Source organism: Halichoeres trimaculatus, unplaced genomic scaffold, assembly GCF_033239565.1.
Source record: "Halichoeres trimaculatus isolate MK-OKI-2021-1 unplaced genomic scaffold, fHalTri1.1 fHalTri1_scaffold_9, whole genome shotgun sequence".
NCBI classification, from domain to species: domain Eukaryota; kingdom Metazoa; phylum Chordata; class Actinopteri; order Labriformes; family Labridae; genus Halichoeres; species Halichoeres trimaculatus.
This window is the reverse complement of record NW_027437188.1, coordinates 18,833,800-18,854,835: the sequence shown is the minus strand read 5'-3', so window position 1 is coordinate 18,854,835 and position 21,036 is coordinate 18,833,800. Positions and strand designations below refer to the sequence as shown.

The following is a 21,036-nucleotide window of genomic DNA, read 5'->3' as shown; positions in this document are numbered from 1 at the left end:
CCTCTGCTGCTACTTAGCACTTAAACCCTCTCTTTGGAAACATTAAGAGGGAATTCAAAATTAAAAAGACACTTACTGCGGAGGAAACTTTTGATTTGACTGTTAAAGACAGTATAAACGGGAGGGACATTTACAGCAAGCATAAACTGTTTCAAGAGTCGTATGAGAAACAAAACGACTTGAAATAATGTCAACCCCTCTGAGGACTCAGTTGAAGTAGACTTGCATTAACAAGCATTGCCTTTACATTTGAAAACATATTCACCGTGTGTACGCAACAAGTCTGAGATTTTAACACAGTGAAAAAAAAACTCATAGAAAACAGCTTTCCAGTCTGTGCTCTGTTTGTTGTTGTTTGTATTTTGGTTTGGATGTGTCAGCATCAATCTTGTTAAGCCTTTTATTTTTTGTGCCTGTGTGTGTGTGTGTGTGTGTGTGGGCGCGTGTGTGTGTGTGTGTGTGGGCGCGTGTGTGTGTTCTTGGACATCTATCTAACGGAGACCTCCAGCACGTTGCTCCTTTACCACAAGGGGACAATCTGCAAACTGGGCCTGTTTGAGCTGTACTCTCATAAAAAGCATTAAATCATCATAAGATGATTCCAAAACTGCTCTAGTAAAGTTTGACAGTTTTGGCCAAGACGAAGACTCTGTGGTCAGTGGTCCTCCTGCTGGCAGGAGCAGGAATTTTCATGGTTTCATTTCATCACTGACACACGTTCCCTTTTACCATTTCTTTTTTCTTTATTCATTTGATAATATCTAATTTTTCTTCTCAGGATGATTCTCATTACTGTCAAGCAGTGATGGGAAAAAGAGGAATAATGCTGCGTTCCATTTGTACTCGGAACTGGGAAGTCGGGAATGGGAACGACATCATCTCCCAGTTCAGCGTTACAGTTGCTAAGGCGGAAAAACTTGCCTTAACAGCAGTATTTGTGTATATAAACATTAAATAATTCCATAAATAAGGCTGATTTATTGAGACAAACGCTGGTCAGAAATTCTAAAATAAAAATAATATGATTGGAGCTTACTTACTGTTTACCCCTAAACTCAGAATTTTCCACTGGGAACTCGGGGGTGGTGTGGGTGCTCTGCTTCAACTTATAAGTCGGAAACTCCACCCTTGGGGAGCATTCCCACTCTGAACTCAGAAATTCCGACTTCCTAGTACAAATGGAACACAGCATAAGCCCCTGCCTGAACCTTTCCCCTTCCCCTCAAGTTATTTGAATGGACTTGTGTGACAGCCTCTGCCATAGTAGGGGGCCATCAGCAATAGCTAATCTCATTCATTTGCATTCAGATATTACTGACTCTGTCACCAGGAGCCATTTAAGGTTCACATACCTGCATGGAATAATATAAAACTGCCAACCCTTTTACTGAGGGACCCCCCACGATTCCTGAGGCTCAGCCGCCCCATGGCTTCATAAGTAGAACAAAAAATCACATGCATGGTCTAAAACTGCTTTCTCTAGAATCCCTGAAGAAAACCTAATGCACTGGATCAAAAGAAACTGTATGGGAGTCTCTGTATGTGTGTGTGTGTGAGTGTGTGTGTGTCAGTGTGTGTGAGAGAGAAGGAGGAACAGCATGCCATTAATCTTTCACACAGAGGATTGGGGAGGCAATCTGTTGGCTATCATAGATGATACATGACCCACTATAGAAGGATTCGCCTGTTGCATATCAACACACACACACACACAAACTACACACTTTGGGACGTCAATCTAAATGCTCAACCTCACACACTAGAGCATACATAGAAAGAAATGGAATACCTGTGCACAAATTAAGCCTCACACCCATGTACATGTATCCATGCATGCGTGCAGACTCTCACACATGGTCTCCTGTGACAGCTGCATGCTCCATTGACCCCTCCCCTGTAGGTAAACATGTCTCCCACCTTCCAAGGCCAAGCACTGCACCCTCTCCCCTTTTCATTTGCACACAAGTGCGCGCACACAAGGAGACTCACACTGACAAATCAAGGACAACACATGTTGTAACACATATGTTGTAAATCATGACGTCCCCAGTCTCATTATATGCTCTCTGGTGCTCGTCTTTCATGTCTCCTGAGATGCTGAACCATAGCTGTCTGACTCAAATCACAAACTTCATCAGACACTTACAGGATGGCTTTCAGTTATGGTGCAATCTGCTACTTTCTGTTCTTAGACTTTAATTTACTCCGTCTGCATCATTCTGCCATTTTCTGCTGAACTGAAGTTGACCAAATAGCAGAGGAATTTATTCATCAGTTCATCTCACACTTGCTGTATGGTTGAATAAATGTAGCTGAATAGGTTCAGTCTTGTCTTGTCGATATCCTAAATGAATCACACAAAGTGTTCTGAATGCATTCACCTGCTGCTGGTAAATATATAGATTGAAGAAGTGAATCTCTCGAGCAAATTACTTCAACAAAACAGTCTGGTGTTGATGATTGAAGCATTTATTGTGTTTGATATAAGAACTCCAGCGCATAGGCAGACTTCCTCATTTGGTTGATAAACCACTGAACAGACTGTGTTTACTTGCACTAAAGATTCAGATTATTCCCAGCTTTAAGCAGGAGTCTGAGTTCAAGTGGAAAGGAACCTGATTTTCTCCATGACTTAAGAAGTTAATCTGTTTAAAAGGCCTGAGTTGTGTAAACATTAAACCAGGGGTTAATTAGCATGAGGTTTAAGCTAGCATTTTGCAATGCACAGACCCCCCAAAAGTTTCTTCTACTTCTTCCTTATTCTGAAATCTGACTTTACTCTGCCAGCCTGAAATGAGTTTTATCCTGAGAAAATGTTAAACAATTGTTAAAGGTTTAAATTCTCATCCATTGTTCACATTTAAGGTGTCAGACCAAGGCTTGGAAAAGCATTTATATTAATTCTCAATGAAAAGTAAGACTCTGCTTGATAAGGCTTTTTCCATCAGACAGATTCCTTACAAAAGAACAATAAATGCATCTCAATAGATTTTGTGATTAGTCTCCCACTCCATGACAATATGAAGTCTCCGAAAGCATTACATAATCATTTACATGAATTTGTGACACTAAATGTTCAATTATAGATCAATTTCCTGTATTTGTGAATGATTTATACTCTGTAAATTAAACCTTTTGAAGTATCTATATATTTTACATTTTAATTTTAGTTTAGTTTCATCAGTAATCTGTTGATACCCATGACACCTGCTGGTTTTCAGCATTGACAATATAACTTTCTGACTACATTTGTTACATGAATCAACATATCATCCAGTAAAAGGCACAGGTGGGCTTTAAGCATGAATATCATGCTTAACTTTTATAGAAAGGTCAAAGTCCAGAGTATCCAGAAAGTAGAGGTTTAAAAAAATATTGATAGGTCATTATATTGCAATGCTTTAACTTGTGAAAAAATATTGATATTTCAAATCTTAATATCAATGCTTTTGTCGACATAAATATTAGTATTTTAGGTGAGTTGGAAGTACAATACGTTTTCCCAGCCTCCCCTGCAGTAGATAGCGCCAAAGAGCTACTCCACTGAATGTTGCCAGTAAATTGGATAATAAATTTGATCTCAAATTATATTCAAAATACTTTATTTCAAAACTTGATGATATGGGTTTTAATGCTGTAAACATCTTTTTTTCTCTATTCTTGGGTCAGTTAATTTAAAAACATTTTAAATTTAATTTTACAGTGTAGTAGAATGATAGGATAATTATCAAAGTCATATTTTGTACAATATTAGATCTTTGTGAGTAACATTGGTTACACCAAGTGACGTTTATCAGTTTCACCATCTGACCACGTCTTTCGCCCAACAATTTTTTTGCAACATTAGTTTAATTGACAAACTTGATGTACTTTATTTTTTCAAGTTAAGTGTGAAACACTACATCTGACTTTAATTATTTCAAACACAATAAAATGGAAAAGTTCTTTTCAATCAAATAGTTAACTATAGTATATCGCAATATACCACAAAATTGTGGTATCATGATATTATTCTATCCTGACACAAGTATCACATCGTTTCGTGAGGTTCTTGCCAATACTCACCTCTACCAGAAATGTTCTCAATATTATTCTCGTGATGCCTTCAGCAAATCATATAACTCCCTTAATATTGGTTTTGGGTATGGAGTAGGAGTAGCATGACAATTTGATGTTACATTACCTGTGAACAGAAACAGAAATGCCAAAATTATGACTGACTGGTCAACAAAACAAGGGGAAAAAAACTGCTCATCTGATTACGTAAGGGTGGTACAGATGGGAAAAAAAAAAAATCTGAAAGGAAGAGTTAATAAAAAGATGTTGAGTTTGAACATCCTTTTTTTATCCAATATTTCAACATCATCTTTTTATGTTTCATTTAGTTTTTTTTTTTTTTTTTTTACCTCATTCAAAAGAAAAGTAATGCACCAACAGGATCAGACAAAGATCTTGTGCAAAGTAGTGCAAAAGAACCACTCTTTACTCTTCTTCAAAACTTTCTTTTTTATTTCCATCATGATTTTCCACCTAGTGACAAAAAGATGTTTCCTACTTTTTCTAATGAATATATAACAAATCCCAACATCTGTTTCACAGGAGAATTCATCACGGCACACACTGGCTTCATTATTCTGGACAAACAGATCAATGCCTCTGGACACATGCTATTAATTCATATTTGTGTGTGTGTGTGTGTGTGTGTGTGTGTGTGTGTGTGTGTGTGTGTGTGTGTGTGTGTGTGTGTGTGTGTGTGTGTACCTGCATATAAAGATTAAGAGGTGTGCCGACATCTGAACCACAGCAGAATGCAGAGTTGCACTAAGAGGCGACAATTTATGCCGAGTCAGGTTTCCCTGTATCTATCTGCTCTTTTCTCTTCCTTTCTAAATCCTTTTTTTCTCTCCTTATTTGTTTAGTCCTCTCCTGCCCATTTTTTACACTCAGCCCTAAAATAACTAATGTGTTACTACTTTCAAATCACAGTCATTGTGTCACTGCTGAGATACCTGACAAAGAATCCAGGTCCAATGCTTTAATTACATACAGTACCTGAGAACACAGATGTCACTCATACACAGATGCAGTTTGATTCAGTTCTGTTTTTTTTCTCTGTTTATCATCAGATCAGTAACTTTTTGTATGAGATGAGAAACTAGTACTAGTTCTAGCTTTGGAAACATCTTTTGCTTTCCAGCAATGCCTCACAAGCTACTTTTCAGAAGGACAGGACAGAAGGACTCAGTTATTCCAGCAAAAAGCTGCAACTCCATGATTTAGAGAGGCTGTCCAACCCTCCCATAACTTCATACAAAAGTGAGCCACCACACAGTCAACACAGGAGAGTATCTCAACAGACTATTTGCCTCTAAGTGGCTGTGAGAAATACTTACTACTTTATACTTCTAAGTATGAAAACTGCATTTCCCATCAGCACCACTGCTGTTCTAAATATGTCTCTTGCCAGTCTTTTTTATAATAAGGTTGTGTTTGTTATTGACATGGACTGGGTGGTGAAGGGCATGAGTTTGTTCATGTTTTCTGTGAATGTGTCTTTCCTTTTGTGCAGAGGTATAGGAGAGAAGGGAAATGCTTTAGAATTGGTTCCTCTTTACTTTCAGTCAGTCTAATGGCCTTTTAAATGTTATAATTGAAGATAATTGAGGATCTGTAAGTATATGCCTTGTCCAATAGCCTCTTCACTTTCTTCCTCACTCTCTCTGAAGTGTGGATTTTTCACCATATCTGAAGGTCTGTTACAAAACGCAGCACTTAAAAGAAACCAAACATTTGGTTTCTTTGTTCCGTCTGCCTGCCCTCTCCTCTAATGTGCTCACTCTTTGCTTGCTCTCTTCCCCTTTTTTACGCAGTGAAAACAAGTTCACGCAAACAAAATGAATTGCCACTTAGTTTGATGCCTGTGCTCACATTTGGAAGATAAAGGGAGTAAACATGGAGCCCGAGAAAGAGGAGACAGAGGAGGAGGAGGGGGATGGAGGAGCGCCCAGATTACAATCTGTTTCATGTAGCCTTTGTTATTGTTAGCACTGAATTGGTTCGAGGGTTGAAAGACAATTACTTTGGCGGTATTGTCATTTTCACAGTCATGCACACAGTAGTGTCTGATCGCTTTGTGAGACTACAGCACGTTGTTTTGCATATCTCTAAGGAGCAAACCTTAATTATGTTTCCTTGTTGTTTTCCGATTGTCTTTCTTTTCTATCCCTTTAACCTTCACCCATATCTCCTCTTTCATTATCTTCCCCCATCCCTCTCCCAAATTCTCATCTACAAATCTCTTCTGCTCATTACTCTTCTGCTTTCTCAACTCTTTTCTCTTCCTTTTTTATTTGTTTCTTCTCTGCAGGTCCCTGTCTGGACGTATAGTTGGAGGTGTGTGGTGGTTCTTCACCCTCATCATCATCTCCTCTTACACAGCCAACCTGGCTGCTTTCCTCACTGTGGAGAGGATGGTGTCACCTATAGAGAGCGCAGAGGACCTGGCCAAACAGACAGAAATAGCCTACGGGACGCTGGACTCAGGTTCTACAAAGGAGTTCTTCAGGGTATGAATGCAACATACTAAAATATCTAAGATACGGTACAAGATTTGAAAGTAATACAATTCTGAATTGGAATTTAAATTAGGAAGGTCACAATATATCATGTCAGAGGGGTTCAGGTTTCTTTATATTGTCTAAGTTGTATCTCCATGGAGGAGATAGCACATCGGCATGGTGCAATACTTAGCTTTTGTCTGACTACCATCAGTCTCTTCAAGCAGACATATGCATAAAGCTGCAGACAATAACCAAGTCAAAGATGGCCTCTTCCTTCTCTATTATGCATTTAAGGCAGAAAAAAACAACTAGCACATGGAAAAAAAAATGTTGGCCCAGATATTCTTTATTGCTGCTAGTTACAACCAATTGCCCAAATACAGTAACTAGCTAACAGACTGCAGAAAACAAAGACCAGTACAACTACTCTCTGAAATGAAGCCAAAATAAATGGAGCTTTCCCGACTGACCAGCTACACTGCCCCGGTCATTTCATCAGATGCAGCATGAGTAAGATGATAATGCAAATAAGTTGGTTTACGAAACAATGTTACGACCTTTCATGACTGACTGCTCTGTTTACATTTATGGCTCTGGGGTCCTTTAGTGGTTTTTGTAAGGGAAGGGAAACAAAAGTGGCCATGTGAGACAGAAAAGTGCAGAGACTAGAAAAGATAACCAACGCTGTACAACAGCATCCTTTGTGGGGTAAAGAGAGGGGATGGATCTCGTGTTTTTTGCAGTCCATGGTGTCTCCAAAGGCTGAGTGTGGTTGTGTTATCATCAGTTTGCAGATGTAAAGAGAAATGTTGCTAAGCAAACTGTTAAAAGGTTTGGAATGGGAAGAAGATTGGCAGCCAGCAAAGAGGATGAATCTTGGGTTCTTTAAGAAATAAGAAACAAAGTGGTTTGAAACAGCTGCTCAGCTGGCAAACTAGTGATCATAACGTGTATTTCAGTGAGAAACCTCACGGAGCACTTTAAGAAAGGTTTGAAGTTTTCAAACTTCCTGTGCTCTTTGCCCAAACAGCCATTCTACAAAGTCATGGAGTTCATGTTTACCATGGAGGTGAAAATCCCCATTCTATTAAGCCCTGCTGCATTTATCACCTTCACGTTGTTAAGCCTTGGTGCATTGCATCATATCCATTATTCGCTGTTATGGCATTATAACTACTTAGCAGTAAAGCAGGAAAACAAACAGGGTGAATAGGGAGAACCACCAGTGGTTCCAGCAAAGAAAGTTTTCAAAATGTTAGAGCACAACTTTCACATGAAAGACAAGGGATAGTCACTTGGTTGAAAAAATATAAGGGGTGTTACGTCTCATTTATTGAAGCCAGACAAAAGGAAATCAGCCTACGTCAGTTCAGACTGAACAAGGACAAGTGACTAATGACTGTGTAATCCAATTTACAATAGCCCAGGTGTTAGGAGAGGGGGGAATGGATGACTTTCTTCTGAACTTTGCTTGAGGGAGGATTAAATTTCAAATACCTTGCTTTTTCTTCTGCTAAACTTGTGAATAAAAGCTTTCTTGAATTCAACACCCTTGTTCTCAAAGACAACACTGAGTCAATGGAAACTGACTTTTGAGATCTTTCACATGAGGTTCACAGACATGACCACAGTCGATTCCTTGTACTTGTGTTGCCAGCTTTACTTGGTTATTTAAAGAAATACTTTTACTGACAATTATTATGATGAATGAAAAGACGGCTGCTGAAATGGATTAACTGATAGGGACAATGTAAAACATTTTGTGCAGAAAATGATATCCAAGTGGTTCAAAGTGGCCCAGAGGAGACCAGTAATACTGTCACCTATTGACCTCTTCACCCAAGTGGGTTGCAGTTACATAAGCGCTCATAAACACATACATGCACCAATACACACACACACACACACACACACACACAATGCTGATGAGGACAGAAATTTTCTGCAGACTGGGGCAAAAACACCCGTTTTGTAGCATGCACAGAAACAAATCCACTCTGTCACATGTTCATGCTCTGAAGGAATACTCAGAATTGTTTGTGTGCTCATGCATTTGGTGTATGTAAGCATATAAATCCACAGTTATGCTTTGTAAACATGAGGGCACTACTGTGTATGTGTGTGAGTGCGTTGCGAATGTTGAAGAGGACGAGGTGGGGCTTGTTGCAGACAGTGTGTGCTTCTGTGAGCAACTCTGGCATCATCAACATAACGAGTGACTGAAATCTGTGAAGGGTGAAAAAGCAATTTACTCTCCCAGGGCTGAGGGGGATTCGCCAGCGCCATTAATTATCTGTGTGTATGTGTGTACATATGTAAGAATGCACTAATGCATATTCAGCCACATATGCAAGGCTCCATGTATGTGTGCATGCAATTGAGTGCATGAAGCAGATTTGTGTCTGTGTATATCTCAAAAAAAAAAAATCCATAGTGTGGGACCTCAAGGTGACTTGCGGCATTCATTTCCTCCTTCAAAGCCTCTATTATTGTTTACAGATCTGGAAAGAATCTTGCTATATTGTCACGCATCCATCCCTCAAAAGCTGCCTGAAAAAATGCTCAGTCATCATCACACACTCTCTAGGCTGGTGACACATACATAACACACACAGGTACATACAAACACACACACACAGTGGGTAATGAATCAGGAAGTGCAAAAGAGAAAAGATTAAAAGGCTGTTAGTTTTAATTAATGATTGACTTTGGTTGACTGAGGGAGAAAGAGACAGAGCCTCCTGGATGTGAGTGACATTATTATGGGATAGGTGTCCGTCACGCACTAGTACCACACTTGCACGCACATGCACATCATCCCCCCCGGTGCTAGTTTCACTGGCTGAGGCCATAGCTAGTGGCTTATGGAGCGACAGAATAACACTTTATCACCAGGAGAGGAAGAGAAGAGGGAAATGGGATGCTTTTGGAGGATGACAGTTTGACTCCTCTGCTTGTTATTTTCACCCTTGAGTACACACAGTCCAAACACACACGTTTGAGAGCACATCAATTCCACATTCACATACAGATTGGAGCACAAAACTGCATGCCTTAACACACAAACGCACATATGCACAGTGTATACACAATCCAATACAATCGGTTGCATCGTGTAAGATAAATGACCTCTGAAAAGCTCTTGTATTGCAGCAAGTGACCAAATTCATAAAGGCAAAACCAGATCAGTGTGTCACTATTCAAGTCATAAACTCAGTCAAAGTAAGATTAATGCGTAACTTGTCAAGGGAGGTGTAGTGTCACATTTTAAATGTGGCTATAAATGTCATTTTCTGCTGGAGGATCAAAATGGAAGATTGGAGACACGGCACTCCATCAGAGGTGTAATTTCATTCCAGGCCTACAAGAATGAAATCAGTATGCGATTGGAAATCAGCTCTACACCATAAAAAACAACAGTGATAACAGAATATTTAAATAAAAAATAACACCAAATACACTTTTTGTATTTTTAGACTCAACACTGTGCTGTTGTTTCTTTTAGAGGAGTGAGGAAGAAAACATTCATGCTTAATCAATAAACAACAATGAGTGTCACTGTGTCAACATAATGAACAGTGCCTTTTGTTTTCACCTCCTCAGCTCTCACATTTACATCCCAGATTCATCCAATTTGTTTTATTAAGCATGGCACGTTGATTCAGTGCTGTGATTGCCTCACACCTCTGTGATGTGTATTTAACTACCCACCTCTTTGCTGATTTGAATAATCAAATCTATGGTGGGGGAAGCTGCATAAATTATGTACAAATGGCTAACAAGACGTAACACATAATGTGAATGTGTGATACTTACAGATACGGCAGGTGTTAGGGTCAGTAATTCCTTAAAAAAAACAACAATGTGTTGCTTGATTTGATAGTCCTTGTTTCTAAATCACAATTATGTCACTCTCTACAAAACAAATTCAAAACAAATTAATTCCATCACGGAGGACTAGATAATTTTGTAATATCAAACAATACTTTACCTCTTCTAAGCAAACCTTATCCAACCAGCACTTCATTACTCTTTGGTAGCAAACTATTTGTATAAGAATATTTTTCACAGTTCAATGGATGAAGATGATGTTCTCTAAATAATCTACAGATTCTATGTATACTGCAAGCGACATGACAGGGGGAAAGACTGCCTCTTTGACATTTTGGACAATAATGAAAATCAACTGTGGGATATGTTGCCTTGTCTCTCTCTCTCTCTCTCTCTCTCTCTCTCTATATATATATATATATATATATATATATATATATATATATATATATATTAGGGCTGGGCAACGATTAAAACTTTTAATTGTAATTAATCGCATGATTTCCCTCATTAATCATAATTAATCGCATTGTGAAAGTGCCATAACATCTGTCATGCAAACACTAAATCAGTACTTGTTATACAGTAATAGTTAAATCACATATTTTGTGCAAATCAAATTTACAAAATGTAAATACAAAATTTAAGCTTATTGCCACTGTCAGGGCATTAAAGTGATACTCTGGGATGGAACAAGTTGGGTCCTATCACAAGGTTTAGGGCAGAAATTACCCCTACAGCAGTGTTTTTGTGCAGCAGAAGCCCAGAGCGCTTGCACCAAACACCCCCTCCCTGCTCATCAGACGGTTTCCTCTGCACTCAGACCGGGCCATATTTTACTTGACCAAAAACACAAATAAACGGACTCCCACCGAAAAAATCTGTTATCGGTCTGCATTTACGCTTTATTTAGGGAATTTTCAGCGCGTTACTTTCACACAAAAACACCGCTAAATAAGGCTCTGGTTCTCATCATGTCTCTTCGCCTTGGCAGACTACCTGCATTTGTTTATATCTGGCACGCCGTGTGCGTGGACTGATACACTAAGCGGCGAGCGCTTTTAAGTTCCGTGGCGTTGCCCCTCTTCTCCATGCTTGTTTTGGTTACTCGTCGTGTTTTTCTGCAAATTTCACTTCCGGTTCCACCGCAGTCAGCAACAGACATTTACAAAATAAACGCATTTGTACAACATGCACTAATGTGCGATAAAATATTCAAAGGCGTTAATAGATTGACGGGTTAACGCAAAAATAACGCGTTAACTTGCCCAGCATTTATATATATATTTTTTTTAATATGAAAAAATTATATATATATATATATATATATATATATATATATATATATATATATATATAAATATATTTACTCACACTTGAGTTCTGTCTTATATGTATTATGATTATCTTGCTATTACATAAAAACTATTTTGTAATTATTTTACTGATTAATTACTTAGTTATCTTGAGACAGAAAAAATGTACATTGGTTGTCATCAGCATAACTACAAAACTAAATCTAAGGCTTTTTGGTGAGGACCTAAGGACCTAAAACTGATTCTTGTAGGACTTCACAGCCAATGCCTGTTGTCTTTTTGAGAAATCCCCCAGTATTGTGTCACCAACTCTGATCTATTGTAAAGGGTTATATGTAAAATCTCATAAAGGAAAGTGTGAAGGATCAAAACAACTTTCACAAAGCATTTGAAATTTGATTTAATAAATCATAAGTCTCCTTGTCTTGTCTTCACCTGTGAGACCTCATCAGTCTACCTTGTTCTTCCTTTTCTACACCCCTGAAAGAGTCAGAAAGAAAGTCATTTCATGTCTAAATTGACTATTTATCTTTCTCTCAATCTGTCATCTCTTTCCTCAAGCAAAATAATTTGCATTCAAGCCGACCCAAATGATCTTTCTTCCCATGACAGGCTTCCCCTTACTGGTCAATGCAAACCCTCATCTGTGAGGAAAACTGCCCCTGTATGCTAGCAAAATGACACCCATTCATTTCTAATTAACCTCTGCTCTCTCCCTTCTTCCTGCTCTTCCATCACAGAGGTCCAAAATAGCCGTGTATGAAAAGATGTGGTCGTACATGAAGTCTGCCGAACCAACCGTCTTCACCAAGACTACAGCAGAGGGCGTAGCAAGGGTGCGCAAGTCCAAGGGGAAGTATGCCTTCCTCCTGGAGTCCACCATGAACGAATACACGGAGCAACGCAAGCCCTGCGACACCATGAAAGTTGGGGGGAACCTGGACTCCAAAGGATATGGGATTGCAACACCGAAAGGCTCACAGTTAAGGTGGGTGGAATAGTGTAACAATAGGAGGCAGTAACAAAGCTGATGCTGTACTATTGCTGCGATATTCCACCCTCCCTGCTGTGCCTTTTAAACCACACATAGATTAACTTGTCTCTGCTGTCAGGCGAAAATCTTCCATCCACAAGAATTTGAGGTCAGAGGTTAAAGCTATCTCTATTCCCCTGATAGGTTCGATTCACAGTGACCACATTTAAAGCCATACAATGAACAATGGCTACAAGGAACCCAATCTATAAAAATACTATTTTTGAATCTCAACTCTTTCTCTTTGTATTTGGTCTCAAAATAACCGTACAAATATTCATTTTTCTACCAAAGTCTAAAAACAAAGAATCAGATTTTCTCCAAGCAGCAGGGATATTTTAAAGTAAGCTACATATGCATAAAATATGTTCCCTACCTTTTACTTATCTGATCTCTTCTCTTTTTAGTCATTCTTCCCTTCAATCCATCTCAATGTTCATAGGGCTACATTTCTGTGTCCTGGGTCATTTTCGTTTGTCAGTCCATGCCTTTTATCTCTCACACTCCTTCTGTCTTTTATCAATCACTCTGTTTCTCCACAGGGCCACCTTACAGGTAACTCTGTCCATTTCTCTGTCGTCTTGTCTCTTTGTTCCTTTCATCCTCAGAAATGGTAGTCATGATGGTGATAATGATGATGATGATGGTTATGATTGTTATGATGATGATTTATGAACTGAATATGACCGCAAGGAGAGGCAGAACCTCAGACAGCTGCCACTACATCAAGAGCCACAAGGGGGAATTTATAGATGGACAGGAGGCAAAAAGTGAGAAACAGATAGAAGAGGGGCCTGGCCAATGGGGGGACTAAAACACTAAATCTAACACAAGATCCCACACTGAAATGTCCTGAATGACAGATGGAAAGTAGCCCTTCAAATTGGCTCTGAAATGAATACGGTTGGTAATCAGACATGTCTAATCTTGAGAGATCAAGGAGTAATCAGTGGTTTTATTTGTCAGAATGTACAACAGTGTGAGTAACACTTAATAAAGAGAGCACAAGGAGGAATTAAGGGAGAAAGTGAAGTTATATCTCTGGTCAATTTGTTTGGATTTTCCCTTTGAAAACACTTGTTAACATGCTTGTTAACCGTACAGGGGTGTGTGTAGGGTGTGGTCTGTGGTGGCATAAGCCCCACTTCAAATAGGCCACCCCAGAAGGTAGCCCCTTACTTTAAACCTTAATAGGCTGCTGGTAGCACTGATGTTGTTGTTTTTTAACACACAACATTTAAACCATGTAATACCTTGATTTTAGTAAATATTAGAGGAGAAAGAAGTGTTAAATTGTTTTTCCCACACAGAGACACACACAGATACATCATGTTAAACCTTCACAATTAAGTGCACTGGTTAACTTGAGCAGTGCAGTTTTCTTAGGTGTCACTAAGGTATGCTAGCATTGCAGATGATGTGTTTTCCAGGTGACAGCAGAAAAGAAACTTTATCTTTATCTTGTTTCAAGTGTCTACTGAGGGAACATAATTGGCTAAATTCAGCAAAGTTGCTTCACTTGCTTTCTCTTTTTTCTCTCCACCTCAGTCTCTCAGTCAGTATTTTATTTTTACCTTGTGAAATACAAAACACAAACAGCATATCAGCTTCTCATCCTGTCTTATAACTTCCCTCTGTGTGTGGTGCAAACAAGCCCCATGAAAAAAGGCACCAGTTTATCCCTTTCCATACACACAAAGGTTTTTCCGTTTATGAGGGAAAAGTGACAGACAGTGGGTGGATGGATTCTCGCTAAGACCCCCCCTTCCCACCATGAAACATTTCTGGGACCATCCACGGCTGTCTCTGGCTTCTCCCACTGTGCGGAAACCCAGCCCTATAAAAGCACACGTGGCTGTGAGTGCGCACATCAGGTGATCCCGCCTCTTCTCTCGGTACTCCAATCACAGCTCTATTTGACTTGATGATGTTGATACGCAGAATGAATACCCTGTTGATTAAATTAATGTTAGGAATGTATGCTTTCTGAAGTATAGCATCTTTGATTTGACTATTTATATGTGAATGTTTTAATCATGACTGACAAAGAGATGTTTGAACTGTTTCATCCATACCTCTTACATTGATGAGATTAGTCATGGCTTGCAGATCAGATCGTCCTGGAGAACACTCTCTCTATATATTTATCTCTTGACTAACTTGTAGCTAAAACCATAAAAAAGTGAGCAACATTTTTTATAAAGAAAATAGACAATCTTTTTTATGAAACTAGGATCAGGTAGGACTTTGAGAGGGGCAGGTGCACAGATATAAGGACAAGTAAGTAGGAATTGCAGTGGCCTTTTTGTAGAGATAAGCCCACCTGATTTCAGCATCTTGCAAACAAGAGGTCAGCAGAGCCAAAAAGAACCATAGGAAAGTCTCTGATATGTTGTTTTTAAAAGCAGGAGTGCAGCAAAGAAGGACAGAAGGGACAGAATGAATGAAGAAAGGACAAGTAGGGAATAAATGCACAAAAACACAGCTCCTGCAGCTTGATTTTGTCCTCTGTTTGAGACAGAACAGAACACATTGAGATAAGAGACACTTGCAGAGCTGGTTTATTTGGAGGAGATTAAAAAGAAACAACACAGTGTTCATGAGGGGATTCAGTACCACACCAGTGTTGCTCTAACATGACATTTTAACACTTTTTTTTGAAGATCTATGCTAAGTGAATTCCATTGGATCATGTTTTTGAACAAGCTTGGGCATTTTTCATATTTAAAAAAATATAGGATGTGCACAGGTTGTTTGAACAAAGCAAATTCAAAAGCTTAACATTGCTGGTAATGTAAAAATACATCACCAGCAATGTTAAGCTGGTCATGTATACGTCTGTCATACTTCTGTTTAGATTATGTAAAGCCCTGTTTCTACCAAGAAGTCCACTTTAGAACAGTACAGTTTGGTACGGGTTGGCTCGGTTAAGCCTGGTCCTGTTTGGGTTTCTACAGCCAACTGTGCCCCCTCTTGGTAGGTGGTGTGTAAGTCAGATACCAATAGCTGCATCAGTTAATTGGCGTCATAGCAGCATGGCACAAGTACCCCGCTAATAAATCCAACACAGAAGAAAAACGCAAACACAGTAAGCAAAGAGCAGATATGGAAGACATCCAGCAGTTCGTTTTTTTTTTTTTTTGTTTTTTTTGTGATATACCTATGGCTCTTTGTTACAAAGCACAAACAGCTTTGTTTCAGAGAAGAGAAATACAATAGCCACTGTCGCACTATAAGTGATGATTCTTTTGATTAATCAACAGTCTGCAGAGTTGTAGCTCCACCTTCGGGCAAGGTTATAATAGTTAACTAAAAACGAAAACTAAAATTTAAAATACATTGCAGTGAACTCAAACTAATAAAAACTAGAAAAGAAAACCAAAACGATAAGTAAACTAAAACTGTATCTTGTGTTCACAAAACTAACTTAAACGAACCAAAATAATAGACAAAATGTCCTTCGTTATCATTTCTGACAATATTAATCGCCTTTTGGATTTAAATGAATCCAACAAATTTTCCCAACCAATTTTACCACAGTGCCATACAGCACCATCATAGTGAAGTACTGGGACGTGCTTGCTTACTGCACTAACTGCACTGTGCTGCAACGAAATGTAGTGAAGCAATGAATCAGAGCATCTGTAATAGTTTAGTTGCATGTGAGTCTGACTAATTATATTTGAGTCTGCCTTTATTATTACAGAGTCCTAGTTTCTCATGATTAAAGCTCATATTATATTGTTTTATATAATTTATGTGTACATTATTTTATGTAATTTATGTCAACATTATTTTTGTTTATATTTTTATATTAAGCTTATGTTATTTTCTTGTGTTTAAGGCAGCAGCCAACAGTTCAGTATCAGCCTTGACTGAGCAGTGAGCACTATGTTGGACTTGAAAATAAACAGTATTACAAAATATTTACTCTGACCTTTTTGAATTCTGCACCTGGCAAATAAGGTATGAAAAAACTAAAACTAAACTGAAAGTGAACGAAAACTAAGCCTTGTTGCAAAAATCAAAACTAAATAAAAACTAGAATGCCTGCTCTAAAACTAATTAAAACTAAACTGTAATGGAAAAAAATGTCAAAACTAAACCATAATGACAAATCCAAAACTATTATAACCTTGCTTCTGGGATCAGATCAGTTTAGTCTGGCACCCATACGAAAGGGTCCCAAAAAGTGTGACAGCTTGTCTCGATTATTTGGGGATCTGTCCTGGGATTAGCCAGTGGAAACAACATTAAATGCGAGCCATGCCAAGACGAACCGAACTGAACCGCTCTGTGGAAACATAGGTTTGAACTGTTAGTAAGTTGAACTTGATGATACACTGTAAGAAGTAAGAATACATTCAAGCACTTCCATGTATAAGTATACCAAATATGAAAAGCTCAGCTGAATTTATATGCACACTGCAGGAATGTCTGATATTTAGCCTGTGTCAGTTTGGAGGTCAATGGTGCCAGGGCAGAGCAGGAGTGCTGTGAAAGAAAAAAATGGAAACACACACACAGACAGAAACACACACACATGCACACACAAACACAGAGTAGTAAGATGGTGAGGGAGCAGCAGGAGGGAACAAGAGCACCATTAGCAGGCTGCAGAGACCTGGTTAACACAGCTTCAACAGGAAATCTGACACTGCAGAGCATCTTCTGTTAGTGCAGCTTGATACAGGATCAAGACAGGCCATGAAAAAAACAGAAGCTGCTTACTAAAGCAGACAATGCTAATGAAAGGTGAATCCTTCTTTGAAAAGCTTCTACAGCAGAAAGAAAGTCAAAGAGACAGAGTTGGAAAGAGTGTTGTCTTGGGTACATCCTCCACCACTAACCCACCTTTTGTCATTACAACCCCTCTGATTTCTCCCCCTATTGCTCCCTCTTTTCCTCCCCCCTCTTTCTCCCTCCCAGCTGTGGTCCCAGTCCATCTTGTCCGTCTGTCCCTTCATCCTCTGCTCTGACCAAACTATCTTATCTGTCCCTCCCTTTTTTTTTACTTAAAGAAACGCGGTCAACCTGGCCGTTCTAAAGCTCAACGAGCAGGGCCTGTTGGACAAATTGAAAAACAAGTGGTGGTATGACAAAGGAGAATGTGGCAGCGGGGGAGGGGATTCCAAGGTTAGCCCTCTCTGTCTGCCCAACCCCACCACTAGGGGGGCAGGGGCCAATCCCTGGCTAGATAGCCTGCGACGGCCCCCGTCCTGGGAGTGTAACGCACGCATCTGCCCTAGCAAATAAAAAAACTGAGAAAGTATTTGAACTCCACAAAACAATCAACATGTGACATTTGCATATTTATACATAGGCACAATGTTAAATCTGTTGCCATTTGCGTGTGATCTTTCTACATGAAAGGTTCAGACACAGTGACAAAGATACAACACTTGAGCCTCTTGAGACAAAGAATATTACTTCACTAGTATGGAGAAACCCTGAGAAAATAAGAGCATTTTGAGATTAAATCAATTAGTTTTACCATTCGGAGGGCCTGAGGAGAACAAAATGCTTTCAAAAGATCAATATAAAAAAATCTGTAGAAATCATCACAGAGAATTGTTCAGTACCATACAGGGGAATATGTCTCCTCTGTGGGTGAGTGCCTGGCACTATAAATCAAGCACTCCTCATGATAATCACCATTTCAAATGCATTTGGCACTGATCTGGTAATGCCCCTCTGAAAGGACAAAGTGAGGGGTAATGGAAAGAGGGTTCAGTGATGGATAGGCAGGAAAATAAAGAGAGCAATTACTGCCAAGACAGGAATATTCGCCCCCTTGTGGCAGCTCTAGGGAGAGAACAAGGGGAGACGAAAGAGGCTGAGAGCAAGAAAGGGAGGCACCAAACTGATCCAAACTAGTCCCTCTACTGAGGATCTGTAGCTAAAGAACAAGGAAGATGAAATAGATTTTAAACATTTAGAGGAAAAATGAGACCCAAGTGTAAGTGTAGTTTTCAGATTCTTTTGGGCTCAGGTTGACTCGAAGCTGAGGGGAGGATGAATAATTGATGGCAGCAGAATGCAATTACAGGATAAAGTTTTCCCCATGTGCCTCAGTTAGATTTAACAATTCTATTTGGAGTACTCAAACATTTATACAGCTTTTTTTCTCTTTTTTCTTCCTATTTTCCTTGTTATATCTTATGTGTTTAAGCAGAACTGTGCATTCGTCTTCTACTTTTTTTTATTTTCTTTTAATTTTTCTCTGTTCCTTTTGTTTGTTTTTACAGTAACAGATGAATTTTAAAATCCTGGAATCAGCATTTTAGAATGAGCTTTTCCTGAAAGTTACCATTTAGATTAAAAGTCAAAATATCAAAACTAAAGATGTACAATATCAGAGGTAATTTGGGTTTTTCATCTGGGGACTATGAATGTCTTTCCAATACTGTTTAACCACAGCAAATACTTGGCACTAAGATTCTTTGTTGGGTCAAATGTATGAATACTTTATGAAAATTTAGAAGATAACAAGTCGCACGGATTCAACCTCTGATTTTAACAAATATTTCTAAAAATCTTACGAGAAACAACAGTCTGTCTCCCTGTTGCTCACTCACCTATTCATAGTACAGTGTTAGCCCACAGATAATAGTCCTGGCTTAACAGTACTTGCCTCTTGTTTGGTTAAGGAACAGCTGGGGCAGCATGGGTGTGTTACCTGAAGTGACAAAGGTGGGTCCCACTCATATGTCTGTAGCTCGCCTTAGCTCCTTGCTCCCCCCAGCCCCTCCTCAACGAGCATACACACATGTACTCAGTGGGATCCATGCTAGGTCACTTGATCTGAATCAAAGTACCTTTTTTGTGTGACTGAGCTGTACAATGCAAATGTGTTATACTTTAATAACATAAAATAACATGTCCTATGATGTTATTTATGTTATTTTTACACGCGAAGAACCCCGGTAAACCTTGCAGTTTTGAAACTGAGCGAAGCAGGCGTCTTAGACAAACTGAAAAACAAATGGTGGTATGACAAGGGAGAGTGTGGACCCAAGGACTCTGGAAGTAAGGTCAGTCTCACGCTGCGGCCTTCCAAATGTTAGCCTGAAACACATCCTCAATACGTTTCAGATTACTCTAACTACTGTCTTAGCAATAGTAATGTCCTCCATTAGCCTGTGACATAGAAATGCCCAAAGTACAGCTAGCTTTACATCCAGTGAATTTTAAACATTTACATCTTCATTCAAATCAATGATGTTAAAGTTCATGTTGACTGTTTGTAGAATCTGCTGCAATTCCATCTTCATTACAGTTTCAATTCTCACTGTGACATTTTAGCATTAGCGTTAGCCTCAGCCTAGACATGGTGAGAGCCTAATGTTTTTTTACTGTCAGGTTTAAAATCTAATCTGTTCTAGTTTGTATGTTTCTTTCTATAACTAGAAGTACAATTATTTTAAATGTTCACAAGCATACTTAGTTCTGATTAGGTCAAAAGCAATCTAATAAAAAATAATCATTCCAGATATAGCACTTACCTTTTCTGAACAGAATTTGAGTTATGATTAAGACATATTAAGACATACCTTTAACTGATTTAAGGCTTTTTTTTAAATATTGTGTGGCAAATTAAAAAAAAATAAAAGGTGGAAGGTATTTACAGGTTAATGTATAATACATTATGAAAGCTAAAGATTGCTGGCTATAGGAAACTGGAACCTTTAATAACCATTACAACCACAGTGAACAGTCATCACCGCTCAGGATTAAGGCTGCTCTGTCATTTCTTTGTTCTCTTGTTTATTTAAATCAGGGATTTGCTCATTGTCAAAGTTGTAGAAATGTAGATTGTTAGTATTTGTAGTCACTGTAGGAGACTTATAGTGATGTAGGCTATAGCTGTTGTACTAACTGTTGTATTAATTATAGTTGCAGACACAGAATGAGATTGTAAATTTCTTTTTTTAAGAATTGAAAGAAACTCATTAATCCAGCAGTGTATTTTTGAACAGTAGCTATGATGTGACACTAGATTTGATCACAAAATGTTTTTTTCAATATTTTGTTATATTCTCCATTTCTGTTTCTGACCTACTGTACCCTGTTTTCTCTATCTGCTTTTTCCACCTCTGCCCCCCAAACTCCAACCTCTGCCATACTTTTTCATACCCTTTACTACTCCATCACCTTAATTTCCTGCTCTAAATTCATCTGTTGTTTCACCATCTCTTAATCCCCCTGCATTTCTCCTCTTCTTAATAACACATTTCCTTTCTTATCATCCATCATCACCCAACTCTGCTTCTGGTCTTGGTTCACATCTTCTCTC

The 21,036-nt window shown here is 38.8% G+C and overlaps 1 protein-coding gene across 6 annotated transcripts in view; it reads left to right on the top strand.

Annotated features, from left to right (window-relative positions):
• Nucleotides 1-21,036, top strand: part of gria4a (glutamate receptor, ionotropic, AMPA 4a) — a 139,915-nt gene that overhangs the window by 110,171 nt on the left and 8,708 nt on the right. For 2 of the 6 annotated variants that reach the window (XM_074679407.1, XM_074679409.1), the window contains exons 14-16: nucleotides 6,368-6,566; nucleotides 12,448-12,695; nucleotides 17,762-17,876. In XM_074679407.1, the coding sequence (XP_074535508.1) occupies nucleotides 6,368-6,566; nucleotides 12,448-12,695; nucleotides 17,762-17,876 (562 nt within the window). Of the gene's footprint in view, nucleotides 1-6,367; nucleotides 6,567-12,447; nucleotides 12,696-17,761; nucleotides 19,775-21,036 lie in introns of all 6 variants that reach the window. The other 4 variants (XM_074679406.1, XM_074679408.1, XM_074679410.1 and 1 more) reach the window with 3 other exon arrangements.